Source organism: Molossus molossus, unplaced genomic scaffold, assembly GCF_014108415.1.
Source record: "Molossus molossus isolate mMolMol1 unplaced genomic scaffold, mMolMol1.p scaffold_m16_p_16, whole genome shotgun sequence".
NCBI classification, from domain to species: domain Eukaryota; kingdom Metazoa; phylum Chordata; class Mammalia; order Chiroptera; family Molossidae; genus Molossus; species Molossus molossus.
Window position 1 is genome coordinate 5538661 of NW_023425351.1, and position 20602 is coordinate 5559262.

The window sequence follows — 20602 nt, forward strand, 5'->3', positions numbered from 1 at the left end:
TTGCTTTTATTTAGTGATGGTACCTTTAATTATCATTGCTCAAAAGTTGCAATGATAATGGTTATAAAACAGTTAGCAATTGTACTAGTTTTAATTTTTATACAATTTCTGTGTCAGGAGAGGTGATACACATCAGTATGGCTAACAATTCTATAAAACTGGTCACCATTATGATTGGTGAGTACCATGTTGTTGTAAGTCTCTACATTTAATCTGGTATTTTCAATATTACCCATGGAAGTATTATTACTCCTATTTTATAGAAGAAGATGGTGACCTTAAAGAATTTCAATAACTCAACACTCAGTATTTTTGAGACTGCTTTTTCTATATTGGTGCCTATAAGTTCAAGAAACTGAGTCAATGGATATCTTCCAAAACTGGCTATAAATAAATGCATTTATAAAATGTTTCTTAAAAACACTATCATAAGAATAAGTCATATTTAAAGGCTGACAGGTAACTTAGAACTAATAAAGTTAAGCATAACTAGTTCCTTACATAGTACATGCTGCATTAGACCGAAGTCTGGAGACTTGAGACGAGTCATTTCAGTGTGTTTCTTTGTTTCTGTTGCCAGCTAAGGATTGGCGAGCACATTGAAAAAGACGGGAAGAGAATGGGCGTGGTTCCACTTAACCAGAACACAGTACGGACCATATTGGCATCAGTCACCCGTGTTAGGGTCTGTCCTGTGTTTTGAAAGACTGAGACATCTCCCAAAAGCTAAAGAGAAATATTTTGGACGATAGTAATGCATTTTTATGGTAATACAAAGAATCAATGTGAGGAGCAGTGTTAGTGGCTGGAACGAAGGAAATGAAAATAAGCGGTAGCCACAGAGGAAAAGGGAAGAAGCTATAGCAAGAATGAGCAGCAGGCAGCTCCATGGATGGGTCTCCGTTAGGAAAGAGGCAGTGATGGAGTGTAGATTTGAAAATTATGAGACGAATTAAATAAAGGGAGTGGAATACATGATATACTTATAAGTCATTCTAATCCAAACATTGTTATTGTGAATTCCATAGTAAGATAATGAGAATAACTAAAAAAAGGTCAAATTTTGAATATTTAAAAATATACCAATTCCTTCCCTGGCCTACTTGTGGTTAGAATGTTGGCCTGCAGACCAGAGAGTCCCGGGTTTGGTTCCCTCTAAGGGCACATACCTCGGTTGCAGTTTGTCCCTGCCCCAGTTGGGGTCGTGTGGGTGGCAGCCAGTCACTGTGTCTCTCACATCGATGTTTCTCTCTCTCTTCCCCCCTCTCTCCCTCCTGCTCTATCTAAAGATAAATGCAGGAATGTCCTCGGGTGAGGATATATAAAAATATATATATATATATATATATATATATATTCCTAAAAAATAAAAGTAGTGAATTTTTTTGATTAATTAAAAGCAACATAGTTAATATAGTTCAGAACACTGAAAATGTACACCGAGAAAAGCAAAGCATCATTTTTTTACTCATTTTAAAACATGATAACATGAGAAAAATTTGAAGTGATATTAAAATAATATTCTTTAAGGATTTATATTCACATTCAAAAAAAGGAATAAAAAGAGTCAGAACTTTTTAAAGCATTTTAAGTTATTATTTAGTGTATTAAACTACCAAGAGAGTGACTTTTTTAGTTCCCAGAATATAATTTCAGTGAGATGTAAATAAAGTTCATGAGAAATTAAAAATAAGAAATGCAGTTGTGTGTAATTGGTTTACGTTTGCTTTTCAGCAAAAATTAGTCATTCAAATCTTTAATTTTTCTCGTTTGGCCATGAGGGACAGTCCAAGCACACAGAGAATATGTGCTTTTGACTTTTGATTCTTCTAAATGTTCTCCCCTTTGCCTCGTAACAGTATTAATGTAGTTAGAGGTGGTTTATGTGATGAACTTGGGTTTACCTTTGCTTCGATCTGTTTAGTGTCTGGATTCTGAAACAAAAATTTGATTTTGCTCTTGCCATCATCTGAAGAGCCTTTAAGCTGAGAAAACTTATACCTCCAAAGTACAGCCTACGAGGAAAAAAGGAACATATGCAAGTCAGCACAATTAATATTTTCATTCGAACCAAGAAGTAGTTCTCTTTTAAGCGGAAAAAGTTAATCATATTACATTAGTACTCTTATCCCGGTATTAAAAACTAAATTAAAATATATTTATCAAAAGCTAGAATTTAGTATTCAGTATATACTTGTATTTCTAGAAATAACTATGTACCCATGAAATAATCATTCTGAAAATATATGCAAATAAATCAATTTCAATATATTCTTTTACATTATCATGAAATAAAAACAAGCTCACTTAAAGCAGATAACGATGCCAGTAAATAATCAAAAACACCTATTATTCATGCCTTTGTTTTGTTTACTAGAAATGAGATGATATTGAATTGATAATTCTGTAGGACTTTGTCCTGAAGCTCAAGCTATTCACCTGCAGCTTCGCCAGGGCGAAAGTCAGCCTGAACAAATAACTGACGCAAAGTCACATGGTGCCGTCATGACACTGACTAGGATAAGTGTTTGATACAGCTCGCCCCACCGGGCTACTCCAGCTCGGTTCAGAGGGTTACTTGACTCACAACCATCTTCTTGTATTGCAGTAATAGGTTTAGATAATATGAAATCTTTTAAGAACCAAGATACTAATTAAAACATAACCCTGTTCTTAATCGTTTGAATACATAGTGACATGGAACCCCAGTGACAAATCCAAACATTTGGGGGGGGACTGAGAATATATATATATATATATATATATATATATATATATATATATATGTCTGTGTATGTAATTTTTGTTAATTTAAAGAAAAATTGAGAAGATGGCAAGAGAGTTCCTATGTCCCCACACAGGGTTTACTTTATTGTTAATATCTCATAGTATGGTGGTACACTGTCATAACCAATAAAGCAAGAATGGGACATTATTATTACCTAGAGTCCATTATTTATTTGGATTTCCTTCGTTTTAACCTAATAACTTTTCCTGGTACAGGATTCCAACCAGAATCCCACGTTACACGTATTCCTTGTGTTTTGTAGGCTCCACTTGGCTGTGGTGGTCTCTCTCTCTCTCTCTCTGTCAGACAGTCCTGGCCACTTTGATGACTACTGGTACGATATTTTGTGAAATGTCCTTTGTTGGAATTTGTCTGATACTATAAAAATAAAAGATGTCCCTGTGGTTTTTGTCAGTAATTCTAGTGTATTGTTCTGAGAGGATTCCATTCAAGATATACTAGAGTGGAATTTGTTGTGTGTTTTTATAAACTTTGTTACATGGTCTTAACATGATTCAATTATTCACTTAAATATAAAACCATGTGAATGAACGCATAATTTTAAATATGAATTCTATTACTTATTATTCTATTCTTTGAGTCTAACACTTTGCATGCTTTCAATTTTTTTTTGTTTTTCTTTTTTGAAATCCTCACCCAAGGACATTTTTTCATTTATCCTCAGGCAGAGTGGGAGGGAGAGAGAGAGAAACATCGATGTGAGAGGGACACATCAATTCGCTGCCTCTGGCATGACCCCCCACCAGGACCCAGAATTGAACCAAGGTATGTGCCCTTGACCGGAAGCAAACCTGAGACTCTTTGGTCCTAGGGCCGATGCTGAGCCAGACCGGCCAGGGCACATGCTTTCAGTTTTTAAAAATGTTTTACTACTTGTTTTGTGTCCCTACATGGGGCCTAGTCCAGAGAATGTTCCATGTGCACTTGAGGCAAGTGTGCATATTGTTCTTGTTGGGCGGAGGTTGTTTCTGTCTGTTGAATATAGTTGGCTATGGTCTTGTTCAAGGTTTCCATTTCCTATTGGTCTTCTGTCTAGTTATTTTTTTCTATCATTGAGAGTGCATTATCCAATCTTCCAACCATTATTTTAGAATTGTCTATTTCTCCTTCAGTGCTGAAAGTTTAGCCAAGATACTCAACAGTATTGTCGCTTTGGCTTCATTTTCATTTGGCCAAGTGGTCTGAAAGGATCTTAAACGGACACTAGCCCCCTCCTGTTAGCGAGTACCCTAAATAGCAGGTGCAAGGTCAGAATGTATGTAAGCTCCTGATATGATGTCCCCAAACAACCCTTGTGAGCCAGTCTCCACTGCCTCCCAGGCCTGCACGCCTTGTGAACCCCATTGCACGTACCCAAACCTTGCTTTTCTGGTACAAATTGATCCACCCAGCTCTAGCCCAGGAACTCGAAAGCACCCCACCCACTGACCATAGTAAAGTCATTTGCCCAGGTCATTTCGGCCCCCTCTCCCTTTCTGCATCCTTCCTGGACCTGCCCAGGTGGCTTCTCCAGACAAGCTGTGTTCTGCCTTCAGTGGCCAATCAGGACCTGTACTTCAGGACCTTCTGTGGTCTGGTGTTGGACCAAAGCTCACCAACCAGCACCCTGGACCCCCCATAATAAATGTTAACTTGACAGAGTAATAAAAATCCAATTCTGTCTATGTTTGCTTAATATACTTTTGGGCTCTGGTGTTTGCTGCATAAACGTTTATAGTTGTCATATCTTTTTGTTGAATAATTTCTTATTTTCAATATATAATGATTTTCTTTGTCTCTTGTAAAAGTGACTTTAAATCTACTTTTTCTTATATTAGTTTAAGCCACCAAGCTCTCTTCTGGTTACAATTTGTATAAAATAGATTTTACATTATTTTTCTTTAAGTCATTTGTGTCTTTCTTTAGATATAAAGTTAGCTCTTGTAGGCAGATTTGGTTGGATCATTGTTTTTTTTTCCTACTCTATAGGGGGAGGAAAATAGAAGTTATTGTTTAATGATTAAAGAATTTATGTTTGAAGTGAAGAAAAGTTTTGGAAACAGATAGTACAAATAAATTATCACTAAATTGCATGATTAATCATGGCTAAAATGGGAAATTTTATATTACCAAAATTAAAAAAAACTTTTTTTTTAATTTTGTAGACTGTATCTTCAGAATCCATTCAAAATAAATTTAATTAAAGGTTCACACTTTAAAAAGTACAAAATAAAAAAAGAAACAAATTCCTTCAAAATAGGATAAGAAAATTATCAATAATATATAATAATAAGGTATATTGCATTTATATAAAATGTCATTCAGTTGTTATCTAGTAACTAAACATTTATTGTTTTCTGTCTACAAGATATTTATTTATTTAATTTTTTTGCTTAACCCTTCATGTATTTAATCCTGCTCCCCTGCCCCCTCCCCTCTGACAGCTGTCCATCTGTTCTCTGTATCTGAGTCTGTTTCTATTTTGTTGGTTAGTTTTTGTTTATTAGATTCCACATATAAGTGAGATCATATGGTACCTGTCTTTCTCTGACTGGCTTATTTTACTTAGCATAATACTCTCCAGATCCCTCCATGCTGTTGAAAAAGGTAGAATTTCCTTCTTTTTTTATTGCCGAGTAGTACTTTGTTAACCAAACATTTACAAAATGTTATATATAAGCATTTTGCTAGATGTTTATATAAAGAAGACTTTGTCACTGTCCTGAAGATATTAATTTTTATATAAAGAAATGCCTTTGCTTTTGTTTTTACTATGAGACTCCACAATTTATTGAGACGCAATATCGAATCATTAAATATTCTCTTATATTATTTATTTAAATATAATTTTATACAGTATCTCAACAATAAACTTATGAGGTACAATGAACTTTCTAAAAAAAATACAACAGTTAAATAATTTATCTCAAAACATCCTCTAAATAAAAATTCTGTTGTAAAAAGTAAAATAATTTAAACAATCTATATTATAGGGAAACTACAAGTATGATATAAATGAACATTTAGTAACTTTTGAGAAGAAGGATTTCTGGACTTAGGAATAATGAGAATTATATACTCATTAGGTACAGTTAATATATGTCAAGAAAAAATTTAAAAAGCAAAAAAATGATTGGCCTATAGCAGCAAATATGGTAAAGTATAAGGAAAATCATAAACGGTTAATAAATAAAAAGGCAAATAATTTTAAAAGGAGGTTATTCAAAATTTTAGAAAAATAGTAATTATTTTTAGTAAATATGAGAATGTTTACTCTCCCTACAAATAAGAAACAATGTGATAATATTAAAATAACTTATTTTTTCCCAAAAATTAAATCAGTAAAGATCATTGAGAATTATGACTAAAGTTAGCAAGATAATATAATAATATAATATAATATAATATAATATAAATTTGCATAAATGCTAGTGACAATGTAAAATATTTTAGGACAGTAATTTTAATATATATTGTAAGCTTTTCCCATAAAATATATTTTGAGAAATGATAAAAATTCACACTGTAAAATAAAATATTTAATGAGTTTCAAATAGTGATAATTGTTCCAAAATACCTTATTGATTTATTAAAACTTATTTGCTTGTTTTTGACAGACTGCAATAGTATCTAAGGCACTATTTAGTTGAATGAGTGTAGGAATTGATAAATGTAAAATGTATCTGGCATTTTGAAGATACATTTAAATACATTTAAGAGCTTAAAAGCTTTCCAGCAAAGGGAACTCTATGTATGAAGAAAGACCAACACAATGAATCACAGCATTTTCAGTACTGTGTTTATAATACAGTCATTAATGATGACCAAGAAAGAAAGCAAGTAATATAAAAATATATGGTAAAAACTTATTGACCAAAGTACTCTCCCAATTAAAGATTCTGAAAAACGGCCCTGGACTGTTTTGCTCAGCAGTTAGAGTGTCAGCCTACGGTCCAGAGAGACCCAGGTTTGGTTCCCGCTAAGGGCATGTATCTCGGTTGCAGTTTGTCCCCAGTGGGTTGATGTTTCTCTCTCTCTCTCTCTCTCTCTCTCTCTCTCTCTCTCTCTCTATCTCTCTCTCCCTCCCACTCTATCTGAACAAAAAATGGAAAAATGTCTTTGAGTGAGGATAAAAGAAAAAAAGATTCTGAAAAATTATTTATTTGCCTCTGAGTTCATCTTTATAATAGATACATTATATTTAAAACAATGAAGTCAAACAGATAAATGGTAAAAACCTTAGATTTAATGCCATTTGGGGTTTATATTTTAAGTTCGTCATTCTAAAACCAGGAATCAATTTTTAAAATGTGCTTACAAACGATGATTAATCCATGTGTGATTGAAGATGAAACACTGATTATTATCAAGCAGAATATTTCATATGAAGATAATGAGGACATACTATGGAATCTATCATTTATTCCTGACTTCGATGAGTGAATGCATGTACAGTGGGTTGAGCGTTATTCCATGCACCAAGAGGTCACTGGTTCGATTCCCAGTCAGGACACATGCCCAGGTTATGAGCTCAATCCCCAGTAGGGGGCGTGCTGGAGGCAGCAGATTGGTATTTCTCTCTCATTGATGTTTCTATCTCTCTCTCCCTCTCCCTTCCTCTGTCTCTAAAAGATCAATAAAAACATAAAAAAATACATAAATAAAAGTACCTCATTTAGCCCTGGCCAGGTGGCTCAGATGGTTGGGGCATTGTCCTTTACACTAAAAGGTTGTGGGTTGATTCCCGGTCAGGCACATACCCAGGTTGCATGTGCGATCACTGGTTGGGGTGTGTGTGGGAGGCAGCTGAGCCATGTCTCTCACATGGATGTTTCTTTCTCTCCCTCCTTATCTCTCTCTAAAAAAAAAAAAAAAAAAAAAAAATCAATGAAAAATATATCCTTGGGTGAAGATTAAAAAAAGAAAATGTACCTCACTTAGTACCTGTGAAGCATTCTGTGTGTCTGCTGTCCTTCTGTGTAACATTGTCTTCGTTATCACAATAATGTGGCACTGTGCTAGGCCCTGTCTTATATTTTTTCTAATCTATGCAGGAGCTGCACTAGCTAGAGTATTGACATTCTCCAGACAATACAATTAAGAAAACATCATATATTTCATACTATTTCATAACCAATAAGTGGAAATAAAACCCTAGTCTGTTAATCTCCATGGTTCATTTTTCTTCTTTTATCTCAACCTGGTTCTTTGCTTTTCTATAATTATGTTCTTAACTAAACATCACAGACACATTTATTGAGAATGATTATAAGTGAATTTTCATTGCACATGCCAGATTCCTTTCTTAAAATAGAGGAGCAACCCAGAGTCCCATTTCGTATAAAATACTAAAGCCAGAAAAGCAATTTACTGATTTTTTTTCAAACATAGTGTGTTCTGAGTCATAGTTTCTTCTTCCTAATAATGTTGTTATTTCAAGCTTCTCCCCTCCCCTTTAAAAGTAAAAAGTTCCCACAAGCTATTTATTTGTTTAAGAGCCATTGTTAGAATTGGCTTAACATTTGGAAATGCCACTTATCTAGATAGCGTCAGTAGGAAGGAAAAAAGAAAAGCCTGCACTTACTATTTATTTTGTTATTTATAACAAAGATTTAAAATCTTGCTGTAATCCATCAGTGAGCTGGGGTACAAGGCTGGCTATGACTGAGGGTCACAGGTAAGTGAATGAATTCAACTTGTATAGCATCAAGGGGTGCTTAAATGCAGACTATTCAAAAATAAAATCCATTAATCATACATAAATAAAATTGAAGTTACACAATGATAATAAAAACTTTGATGTTGAACAAAAATAGGATAAAATAACCTGTAATGCATCCTTTATCAATTCCCGGCCTGCATGCCCCAAAGTCCCATGTACCACAGAACAATGCCTCTTAAAAACAACTGAAACAACTTCTACATCTAAAGGTAATTTAAGCATGACGTCATCTATTTTATGAGAAATAGAAATAGGCCATTTTTCTACTGAGGGGGCAAAAACACTAAATATATATATATATGGATTATGACTTATAATGTAGAACAAATTAAAGATTACAACAAAGATGCTTTGAAGCCAGGATTCAATTCACTCCATATAACACTATTGCCTGGTATTTGACATTGAACTAGTGTTTGCCCAGCAATACCCACAAGCATACTTTTATTTATTTATTTATTTTTCTCAAATTGTCTTTATGGGTCTTCTACTTAATCGGTACATCAAATCTTACTGCACAGTCTTACTTTCATTTTGCATCGTCCTTCAACGTGGCAAAAAGTCCAGGTACACGTATTTTTTGTCTTCTATCCAGCTGTTACCCCTGCCATAGTTAATATTCTGAAAGTGTCTCTCTTTTCTTCCTCTTTATGTGGGTGGGCTAAGAGCATATTTACCAGAAAGCATGAGAGACATTTTCTGCAAAACTATTTTTCTTTACACATCTTTATACTTCTCACTTCTTCAACCATGTAAAATTATCCTAATTAAACCTTTCTGAGCTTAAGTAATTACATTTTACTGAAATTAGTACTTCAACTACATACCAATTTTATAAATTTTGTAAATTTGAATGGTGGCAATTAATAAAAGGATAAACATAGAAATATCAAAAGATCACAAAATAGATGAAAACTTACCAATTTCACTTATTTCCTTAAAATAATTATATTCATTAATATATTTACCACTAGTTATGGGATTCATTTTGTGTGCCTGAGTCTGGACAAAGCGGTTAGAGTTAATATTTCCATCAGACTCCATTGTAATACATAATGAATACTAAGTGTTATGTTAGGGTATGCTTACAGTTCTCTGTTCTCAGAGACTTCCAAATCAGAAGGCTTTCTGGAAAAAGATTTGCACTCAAGGATAAAAATAAGTCGCAGGACTGTTATTTGTCAATGGAGTATGCCTGCGCCACCACGCTGGGGAAATGCAGGAGATGATGCTCAATTGCAGGCAGAGCCAGAACATTAAAAGGCTTCTCTACTATGCTAAGGGCTGTCTTAAAGGCAGTAGGAAGCTACTAGTGTAATTTAACAGGAGAGACTAACGACAGAGTTGACTTGACGCTGTAAAGTGTGGTGAGCCTGGCACTGGTGTGGGAAATGTAACCCTCAAAGTGCCCTGGCTTCTCACCACACTACCTGAACGCACCCAAGTCCAGATATGTCTTTCCCATTCGACTTTAGACTTCTGAGAGAAGCTAACTGTATCTATTTTTGTATTCCTAGTGTCTATCAGTAGCTTTGGCACATAGTAGATGCATAAAAGGGTGTGTTCAATAAATAAATCGAAAGGCCTGTTTGAATGATATTGCAATCATCTAAATGGGACAAAATTATCCCAGCTAGCACACCCCCTGCATTTATTTAGAGGGAGTTGTTGAGAAAGCAGCATAAATATAACGCACAATTCAGGTTTTTTCTGATAGCTGAGATAGAAATGCAAAGGAGTCAGACCAAAATGAACAGCAAACTCAGCGCTGGTCACACTGTTTATGCAGTGTTAGAGGTCGAAGCGCAGGTCCGAGCTGGAGTTAACAGTACAGAAATTCATCATCGGGAGGATTGCCTGAGCTAAAGACGATGCAATTCCCCAGTCTCAGAGTCTCCACCAAACATATTTCATTTAAATTGAATGTCTCAAAATGGACTCTCTCTATATATACATACATACATACATATATATGTATAAAATCTCTATCAAATTATATGAAACATTCAAAAAGGAGTATCATTTTCATTCTAAGAGTTTATTTGAAATCTATAATGAAGAAAAAAAAGAATAAGTGCTAAAACTCAGACCTTGTGGGTTATTTTGTCATAAAGTCATCAATCTCATCAACCTGGTGAGCTGATGTACAGAATAATTAATTTAATTACATTGTAAACTTTTCCAGAATAAGCAAAATGCTCGCGAGAAAGGGAGCATGAACATGTGTTCACATGCTGTTGGACACGGTAGGCCTTTTGTTATTCTTAACATACTAATTTTATTTCGAGAAACTTTGCATGTTGTCTACATAATAAATACGGGCAAGAAAATTTGGTTTTGTTGGTATAAATTCTCAAATATTTGGGGTTTTGTTTTTCATTTGTTTATTGCTGTTGCTGTTTTCTGGCAACATGATACAATTCAGTCTCACTTATAATTCCTATTACCAATTCTCTATACAAATAGATTCTGTTCTGATTTTTTTTTTCTTTTTACATATGCACACACAATTGCCAGCTCAATAGATAGTAATGGCTCGGTGAAAAATAGATGCATTTACTGAGATAAGTACATCAAAGTCAAAACACCCGCAGCGAGTTCCCCACCGCGGTTCCCCCTCCCGCAGGTCTTCTGCAGGTTGTGCCCCGACAGAGATTAAGCACTTTATTCAATAACTGCTCATTGAACACGTAAGTTTCTCCATATTTTTATTGTGAGGTAACACTATTCTTCACATTTACTAATTTGATTTCTAAAATTTAATTATGAACTGTATTGGTATAAATCAATCATGTAATCTTTTATCCCCCTGAGCATCATAAAAAATTCTCAAATTAAAAGATTTGTTTTTCTAGAAGTTAATAGTTTATATTGGTCAGATGTAAAATTCATAACTTGGGAAACTATTGCATTAATTAAATCAGCAACATACACTGAATTACCTTGGGATATATAATCTTGCTTTCTGCATTGAATCATTTTGATTTAGTTTAAAAGGCCAAACAATATTGCAAGCAGTCGGAGTGTAAAACTGCATTTGGAAAAACTTTATATTTTGGTTTTCTGGTGAATCCTGCCAATTAGAAATGTGTTTGTATTAGAGGCCAGGAAGTCTCCTGAGACAGAAGTCATTGGGAGTGAGTCATAAGTTATACAGCCCTGCACAGAACCTGGGAAAGCTACTAGAACTACACCTTGGCATTTAAATCCACAATATACTTTGCTTGTTTATGATGCCTGTTGAATCTTTGGTATACCACACCACGTTTAGGCTGCTCATGAAGCACGAATTCTCAGGTAAAATGTAATTTTCTCCAATTACCACCTACTGTCCCTTTAACGTCATGTATGTGCTACCATGCTATCCTGAACTCCCTCCGCTGAGAACCATTAAACTTACTGATCACTTATTTAATGTCAATCTTGTCTACTAGGAGTCAAGAGAGCAACGACCTCTATGAAAACAGAGACCCACAAGGACTAGAATTTAGGAGACAAATATGTTTATTGATTGATCAAGAATTCTAGAAAATACAGTGTCACTTTGTCATCTGGAGATTGGCAGCACAGTAGGAAAGTTGTTTGTGCTGCTGCCCGGCAGCCGTCGGAACTGGCCACCAGTGTGCGAGCGACTGACCAGTAAGGAAGGCTCACAACGTGCACTCACTGTGCACACATTGCAGATACACTGTCTCATTCAGACCATACAGTGACCCTACGAGAAAAGGGCCATCCGTATATCCATTTTAAAGATGAAGACAGTCATCCACAAGGGTTGATGTGGGAGGCAGAAGCAGCTTAAGGAGGAGGTCAGGAGAATTTGAAATAAAAGGCGGGAGAAATGCAGTCCTGGAATTAGACGAAAGAATGTGATCTGTGGCTGAGACAAGATCCATTAAAAGATGGAGTCCTTGGAAATAATGTTTAAGGACTTCAGAATCCATGACTTACGGTTTTTAGTTTACTTTGTTGTTGCTTTTTTAACAGACTGTCTCATTTAATTTTAAAATAATGTTGCATGACAGACACACAGCTATTCTTATTCCCATTTATTGTGTGAGCATTTCAGAGGTTAACACATTGTATTCATAAAAACATCCCTGTTAATCAAAACTAATGATTGAGGGGAAGACCATCTAAAATACAATAAGAAATGTTTTAAGACCAATGTTCTTCATAATAAAAAATGTTAATCTAGAAAAATAAAAGCTATCAAACGTCATAAAAGTAAACCTAAAAAATGTAAAGTGGTGATATAAGAGGAAAAAGGATATAAAATGAGGAAGTATGTAAATCATATATTAGCCAATAAATGTTTTATTCTTATTTGATTTAGTTTTTTTATATACTTTGAATTATAAATACTATAGGCAGTAAGTATGTGTTAATTTTAATGTTCTTGTATTGTAAGTAATGAACAAAAATCAAGGATTTTATTATTCTATTACATCTTGCTAATATTCTGGCATGAAAACTTGGGTTAATATTTCCCTTTTGGCCCTGGCCAGTTTGCTCAGTGGTTAGAGTGTTGGCCCGCAGACCAGAGAGTCCAGAGTTCAGTTTCCACCAGAGGCACGTACATCAGTTGCAGTTTGTCCCCGGTCCCTGTTGGGTCATGTGGGTGGCAGCCAGTCAATGTTTCTCTCTTACATTGATCTTTCTTTTTCTCTTCTTCCCTCTCTCCCTCCTGCTCTATCTGAAGACAAATGCAGAAATGTCCTCGGGTGAGGATAAAAAAATATATATATTTCCCTTTTGAACATTTACTTTAGGTAAATCTTTGACATGCTTGAGGGTTAAAAAGAAGTCACCTGATAAAGTGTTTCCCTAAGAATGCCTGAGTTTGTTTTTCAAAAAAAAAAAAAAAAAAAAAAAAATACAATGTTCTTTATTCTCCTAAAATCAAAGAAGAAATAATTTATCTGAAGGATAACATAAAAATTCCATCAAATAGCTAACTGTTTTTATCTGTGTTTTGGAGCTATAAATTACACAATTAGAAACTAAAAGATTGAAAGACACTGTAAAAAATGCTAAGATTTATATAAATATTGTCATAAGATCATAGCATTATGCATATATATATATATATATATATATATATTTTTATCCTCACCCAAGGACATTTTTCTGTTCAGATAGAGGGGAGGGAGAGAGAGGAAGAGAGAGAGAGAGAAACATCGATGTGAAGGGACACATTGAGTGGCTGCCACCCGCACGACCAACCAGGGCCGGGGACAAACTGCAACCGAGATATGTGCCCTTAGCGGGAACCGAACCCGGGTCTCTCTGTACTGCAGGTCGACGCTCCAACCGCCGAGCCAAACCGGCCAGGGCACATTATGCATATTTAAAAATTCTACTTATGTGGAAGACATTACAAGGAGATGTTTATTTTGAATATTTCAAATTTTCCTTGGATTTTTGATATTCACCTTTGATATGAAAGTTTAAATACTATAAAATAAATAACATAAAATTTAAAAATAAAGGTTTAATTATATTTTAAGAGGTTTAAACTATGTGAGCGATGGAGGCAGGTTAGGCAGTGAGGAATGGGACCATGGGAAGGGAGGGCTGAGAGGTGGGGAAGTTGAGATGACTCGGAGCTCAGCGCACAGGTAGTGCACCTCAACCCAGTACACAGTAGATCTGAGGGTTTATTCAGACTCCGCAGATCTCAAAATAAAATGAAAATCAGCATGGAAAATTGTGCCTCCAAGGCCAGAAACTCTCAGCCCCATTTAAAGAAATGCAAATTAGAAGCTCTTGGAAGGAGCACAGGTCAATTACATAACAACAACAACAACAAAACCCAGATTTGTGGAATATAATGAACATAACAGTCTGTGGAATGGGGTAGTCCCAGAGACGTGGAGGTGGGGTACAGACTGACAATCCCCAGAAGAGAGGGTGATGGGGGAGAGATAAACCACAGAATTTATATGCATGTGTGCATGAACAATGGACATGGACAACAAAGCTGGGGACAGGGTGGGGAGGGAGGGGGAGAGTGGAATTAGTGGAGGAAAAAGGAGAAACATCTATAACAAAAATAAATTAATTAATTAAAAACAAAAAAACAAACAAACAAAAAAACCCAACCAGAAAGCCTGGTTTCTGGCAAGAGGGGTACAGGGATTAATTGTATAGTTCCTTTTTCTGGGACTCTGATGGGTTTGCAAATGAATTTTATTTACTGTTCACGACTATGATTCTGACCTATTCTAATTAATATCTATACTGATTTCTAGAAGCAAGGCAACAGGATTGCTGAATAAATTATGCTGTGAAACTGTACAGTGTGTTTCTATTGCAGAAAGCCAGGTTATCTTGAAAAGGATTGTAGAAAATCAAGGTTGGATTTGGGGGAGAAGCCAAAAGCAAGCATAGGGCTGTTCCAAGAGCATTCCTCCTCCTCCTTACTAATAGTCTGGGAGAAGTTGAAATTATCATAAAAAGGGAAGACACTAAGACCCCTATGGATACCTGGGGCTACTTTATTTGTTCTTAAGCACACCCAACTAAGTTATCTCTTCCCTGGGAGCAAAGCTTCTGTACAAATGTCAGGGATAGCTAATCAATATCTGTTTTTTTTTTTTTTTTATCCTTACCCTAGGACATTTTTCCATTTATTTTTTGTTGTTGTTGTTCAGATAGAGTGGGAGGGAGAGAGAGGAAGAGAGAGAGAGAAACATCGATGTGAAAGGTACACATCGAGTGGCTGCCACCTGCATGACCAACCAGGGCCAGGGACAAACTGCAACCGAGATACATGCCCCCAGCGGGAACCGAACCTGGTCTCTCTGGACCGCAGGCCAATGCTCTAACCGCTGAGCCAAACCAGCCAGGGCTAATGTCTGTTTTTAAATCAGAACCTGTCTACTTTCAACTAGGGAATGTTATGAAATAATATATATCTTTGCTAATCAAATCTGCCCCAATTCACTGATAGGGCGAGCTTTTTAAAATGCTTACATATGCTTTTCCCAGAAGGGCAATATGAATTTAGAGCTAGATAACCTAGGGCTAAACCCAGTCAGGTGAAAACACAAGCTTTAAAATGTATGGATGTTACTAAAGCAGGATTCCTTGAAAGGGCCAATCAGAGTCTAGTGAGGCATATATATCTACCCCTAGACACAGGAGCCTCACCGGCAACCCACTTGGGTCCCTTCCCCATTAGGGGGAGTCTGTCTGTCTTTCAAATAAAACTTTCCTTCTGCTTGCCCCTTTGTTCGTGAACTCATTCTTTGATTTGGCAAGACAACAAACCTGGACCCGAAAATTGCTGCTTGGTTTCCTATGAAATTCATATTATAATTATCTAAATGCTTTTCAGCCTGGCCACTGTGGCTCAGTGGTTGAACGTCGACCCATGCACTAAGAGGTCAATGGTTCAATTCCTGGTCAGGGTACATTTCCAGGTTGTGGGCCCAATCCTCATCGGAGGCACGCAGGAGGCGGCCAAATGATGTTCTCTCTCATCGATGCTTTTACCTCTCTCTTCCTTCCTCTCTCTAAAATTCAATAAAGAAAAAACAATTAAAAATAAATAAAGACTTTTCATAAAGAGTCAAATGAACCTGTTATGGAATGTGCATGTACATAAAGGGCATATATCTTTAGGAGAAACAGTAACTCAAAGCTTCTTATAACTAGTAGCCTTTAACTTATTTTGTCCATATCAAAGACTTTTGAAAATAAAAATTATAAATAAATGTCAAATTAACTTATTCTAAATTTTATTTAGGAACACTGTAGAAATCAGTGTCTACTTAAAGGTATTGAAACCAAGGGTCCTTATGACTTTGATTAAATTTAGTTTTAAATCCTAGCTCTAGGATTCATCTTTCTCTGTATATATATATATACAAAAACCCCTCATAGACCTAGCTTTTCCCCTGAGGCAAAGCTCCTGAGGCAGCAGAAGACCACAGCCTGGACCTGACTAATCATCATGAGGTCAGGCACTCCAACAGGCTAAAGAACATCTTGATCTAAGTGATGTTTCAGCTCCTGAGCCTGAGGTGCAACAGCCCCCCCCCCCCCCCCCCCCCGCACACACACACTCTTTCCCATGAGACAGGGCAGACGGACACAACAGCAGAACACAGAGCTGTACTCAAGACCTGAAAAAATGCTTTATTACCCTTTCCTGACCTCTAACCAATCAGCGTCCAGCAAGACCCCAAATTCCCTAACTCATGGAGTCTTGTGATTTTGCTCTGTATAATGTGTAAACTACACAACATCTGGGAGTCTGGATCTAGAGCATGAGCTCCCCATATTCCAAATTGGCCAGTTCTCTCACAGACCTACTGTTTATCCTGCAGACTCTTGCATGTACATTTCTTTTGGGTCAGTCTGTGCAGGCAGATGGATTCAAATGTTGGGGTCTTAGTAACAGCGTGAATAGGTTATAAATATAAAGATATTTTTTGGACCAGTGTATTCATAATTAATTTAGTTCCAAAGTATAATTATTTGGGAATAGAACATCTAATTTTATAGAGAAAATCTAGAAAACAAGAGGGAAATGATTTCAGTTGAGGTGAGATTGCCTTTTATTGCACAGAATACACATTCCTAACATGCAGGTCACCATGCACATGCATGGGTTTTGCAAATTTCCCCCAGATTATGTTTTTAATTTATAATGAAAGTTAGTGACAGGGACAAGAAGAAAACATTATATCATTATAATAACTTCTAACATATTTTATATTTTATTTATTTATTTATTTATTTAAATTCTCACCTGAGGACTTTTTTTTTCTTCTTTTTTTTGCATTTATCTTCAGATAGAGTGGGAGGGAGAGAGAGAGGACAACAGAGAGAAACATCGATGTGAAAGAGACACATCAAGTGGTCACCACCCACATGACCCCAACAAGAGCCAGGGACAAGCTGCAACCAAGGCACGTACTCTTAGCAGGAACCGAACCCGGGACCCTCTGGTCCGCAGGCTGACGCTCTAACCACTAAGCCAAACCTGCCAAGGCACTTCTAACATACTTTAAAATGTTACTTCATAATTTGTTATATTCATAGATCTGTTTGCTAATCGTGATTTCAAAAAATATTTTTTAATATTCTGTGTTTTTAGATACACTGAAATAAAAAAAGCTTTTAAGACATGTTCTCTTGCCCAGCTGGTGTGGCTCAGTGGTTGAGCATCAACTCAGGCACCAAGAGGTTGCTGTTCTGGTTCCCAGGCGAGTTGTGGGCCCAATCTCCAGGGGGGAGCATACAGGAGGCAGCCAATCGATGTTCTCTCTCATCGATGTTTCTATCTCTCTTTCTCCCTTCCTCTCTCTCTAAAAATCAATTAAAAAAATTTTTTTAAAAAAAGAAATGTTCACTTAGTTTGAAAAAATTCAACTATTAAAATATTAAAATATAAAAACTATCAGACAATAATAATTTGGGGGAACTAATGGGTTCAGAGACTCTACCAGGGAAATAGTAAGAATATGAGTGATACTGTCTTTTACCATTAGCCAGGTTTAAGTGTCCAAATGTGTGGTGCTCCACGCCTTGTAATGGATGTTTACCAGGCAGAACAGTCCTGGCACCAGCTACAGCCCATGGAGCCCTTGGCACGGGGCGCATCCCCTGGGCTGCAGCCTGAGGGGCCTACATCCTCATGGTCACTGTTGGAGCTCAGGTGTTACCTGTTTGATATAGATAGACAGGGCCCGTCCTCATTTTTTTTTTTTTACAAAATTTATTTAAAAAATAAATTATTCTCCTAAATTATTGAGGGGAAATATAAATGTCCATTAATTCAGTCTTGCCTCCACCCAATCAATGCAGTCCCTACACTGGGGCTTGAATGGTCTTTCCACAGCATTAACCAGCTTCGGTCCAACTCGCAATGGCCCTTAGCCATGTGGCCAGTTTATTTCTCTAGTGCATCTTTCCTTCCCACTCCTGTCCCTCATCTTTCAGTCATACTAAACATACACTGGATTATTTCCACCGGCAATTTGTTTTTTATTTTATTTTTATTTTTTTGTATAATCCTCACCCGAGATATTTTTCCATTTATCTTCAGATAGAGTTGGAGAGGGGAGAGAGAGATTAGTGTGAGTGAGACACACTGATTGGTTGCCTCTTGCATGACCCCGACCGGGGCAAGGGACTAAACTGCAACTGAGGTATGTGCCCTTGACCGGAATCGAACCTGAGACTCCTTGGTCCATGGGCCGATGCTCTAACCACTGAGCAAAACCGGCCAGGGCTCTACCGTCAACTGTAACAATTTGTTTATTTGACTTCATCTACCATGCCTACCACTTCTCAGGAATGCCATAGAATGAGAGATGCCCAGTGCAGGGGAAACCGAGAATTAGAAGCTGGAGTTTGCCCAGGTTTCTCAGTCTCAGTCCACACTGTTCTGCTGGCTCTGTTCTGTCACATACACATTTAATCATTTCCCTTCTATGTCTCAAACACGTCACAGGTGTTCTCTTCTTAGAACAAATCCAAATTCTTTAGTAGGGCCCGTTTGTAATCTGGCTCTTAGTTACCCACAGATTTCATTTCTCATCTCCTCTGACATCAAATTAAATGTTCTTCCTGACTGACAGATATTTGTCTGGATAATCTCACTCTCGGTGTCTCCATTTCTGTGAAGCTTCTTTGAACACTTAAGACTGATGTATACACCCCTGTTGTGTCTCTCTATAGACAGCAATTATCAGTAAAAACTGTTACTGCTGAAGTCTCTGTGTACATGGAAATCTATTAATGGATATGATTAATTAATACACATATGCATTTTAAAGGAACATAATGGCAACAAATCTATACTTTTAGATATGCAAATTATATAAGCATTGGAATATCGTATTTTGACCCATTAGTGAGAAAACCTTTCTCCAACACTGAAGGAAAAGTCTACTATTTCATAGAAATGAAGATGATAAAGGACAAGATATACTGTATGTGACAATAAATTTCTGTGGCATAGTCACCCCAGCAACATTAAGGGGAAAAGAAGAATGTATAACTTATGTTGTTAATGTAAAGTGAAGTTTGTGAAATATATTTAGTGTGTCTTGTACTCTCTGGAAAATTCAGGAAAATGGTTTTCCCTGGGGACTTTCATGCACAAGTAATAGTAAAAAGAACCAGTTTGACATTTCTAGACACCTCACAGCTTCTAAGCCTGTAGCAATTATAATACAATCTAAATCATGCTGATTCTCATTCCCTACCCTAAAAGTTTCTGATACGGTCTTTTAGTTTAATTTTTTCATTATTGCTTTTTTTTTGTTAATTTCTTGTAAAAAATGAAAAATAAGGTTTTCAAAATATATTAATATGTCAATTCTCTCAATATTTGCTTCATATGGGGTCAGTGAGCCACTGAGAACACCACTCTCCCTTCCGGGGATCTGTACTTTATCCTAAGAACTTTGGTTTGTTTGCCTCCTGTCACTTCAAAGACTGATCAAGACGCAGAGAAGAAAGACAAAATGTGTACTTATAGAGTATGAGGAGTATTGTTGCCATAATCTCCAGAATTCAAATATTTTAAAAATTTGCTGGATACATTCTTAAGGATTCTTTCCACATGCATATAGAGAAAGCATCAAAATATTATTTATTTTAATAAATTATTAGAATAAAACATATTTTAATTTAGTTGTAAAAACTACCTTTTATTGTATTTAAAAAGAACATCTTCTGGGCTCACCCCATGGAGTGATACAACCTTCCTGCAGTAAGGTCAGCTCAGTGGTTTTGTTGTCCTGACATAATCATTAATAACTCTCCCGTTTACACTACAAGTGCTATAGTTTTAACAATAATACTATCTTAATTATAATGTGTACAGATTATTTTCCATGCCTCCCAATTATCTGATTGCCTTGAAGTTAGACATTTCCAACAACAGTCAGAAAACGGAAGGATAATGATCACTGCTCCTGAAGGCTTTGGTTAGTCCTGCGTGTCCAACCTGTTCTAACTAAAATTTCATGTCCTGCTTAAAGGTTTGCCCCAAATGGCATCACACCAATTTGCTTAGTTTCTTCTGGTGAATCCCTCCTGCTCAGCACACCAGGCAGGAGAACATCAGC

General features: G+C 36.3%; 1 protein-coding gene across 1 annotated transcript in view; it reads right to left on the minus strand.

Annotated features, from left to right (window-relative positions):
- SNTG1 (syntrophin gamma 1) overlaps positions 1-20602 on the minus strand; it is an 866981-nt gene that overhangs the window by 29449 nt on the left and 816930 nt on the right. The window contains exon 18 of the mRNA XM_036263979.1: positions 1905-2015. Coding sequence (XP_036119872.1) covers positions 1905-2015 — 111 coding nt within the window. The remainder of the gene's footprint in view (positions 1-1904; positions 2016-20602) is intronic.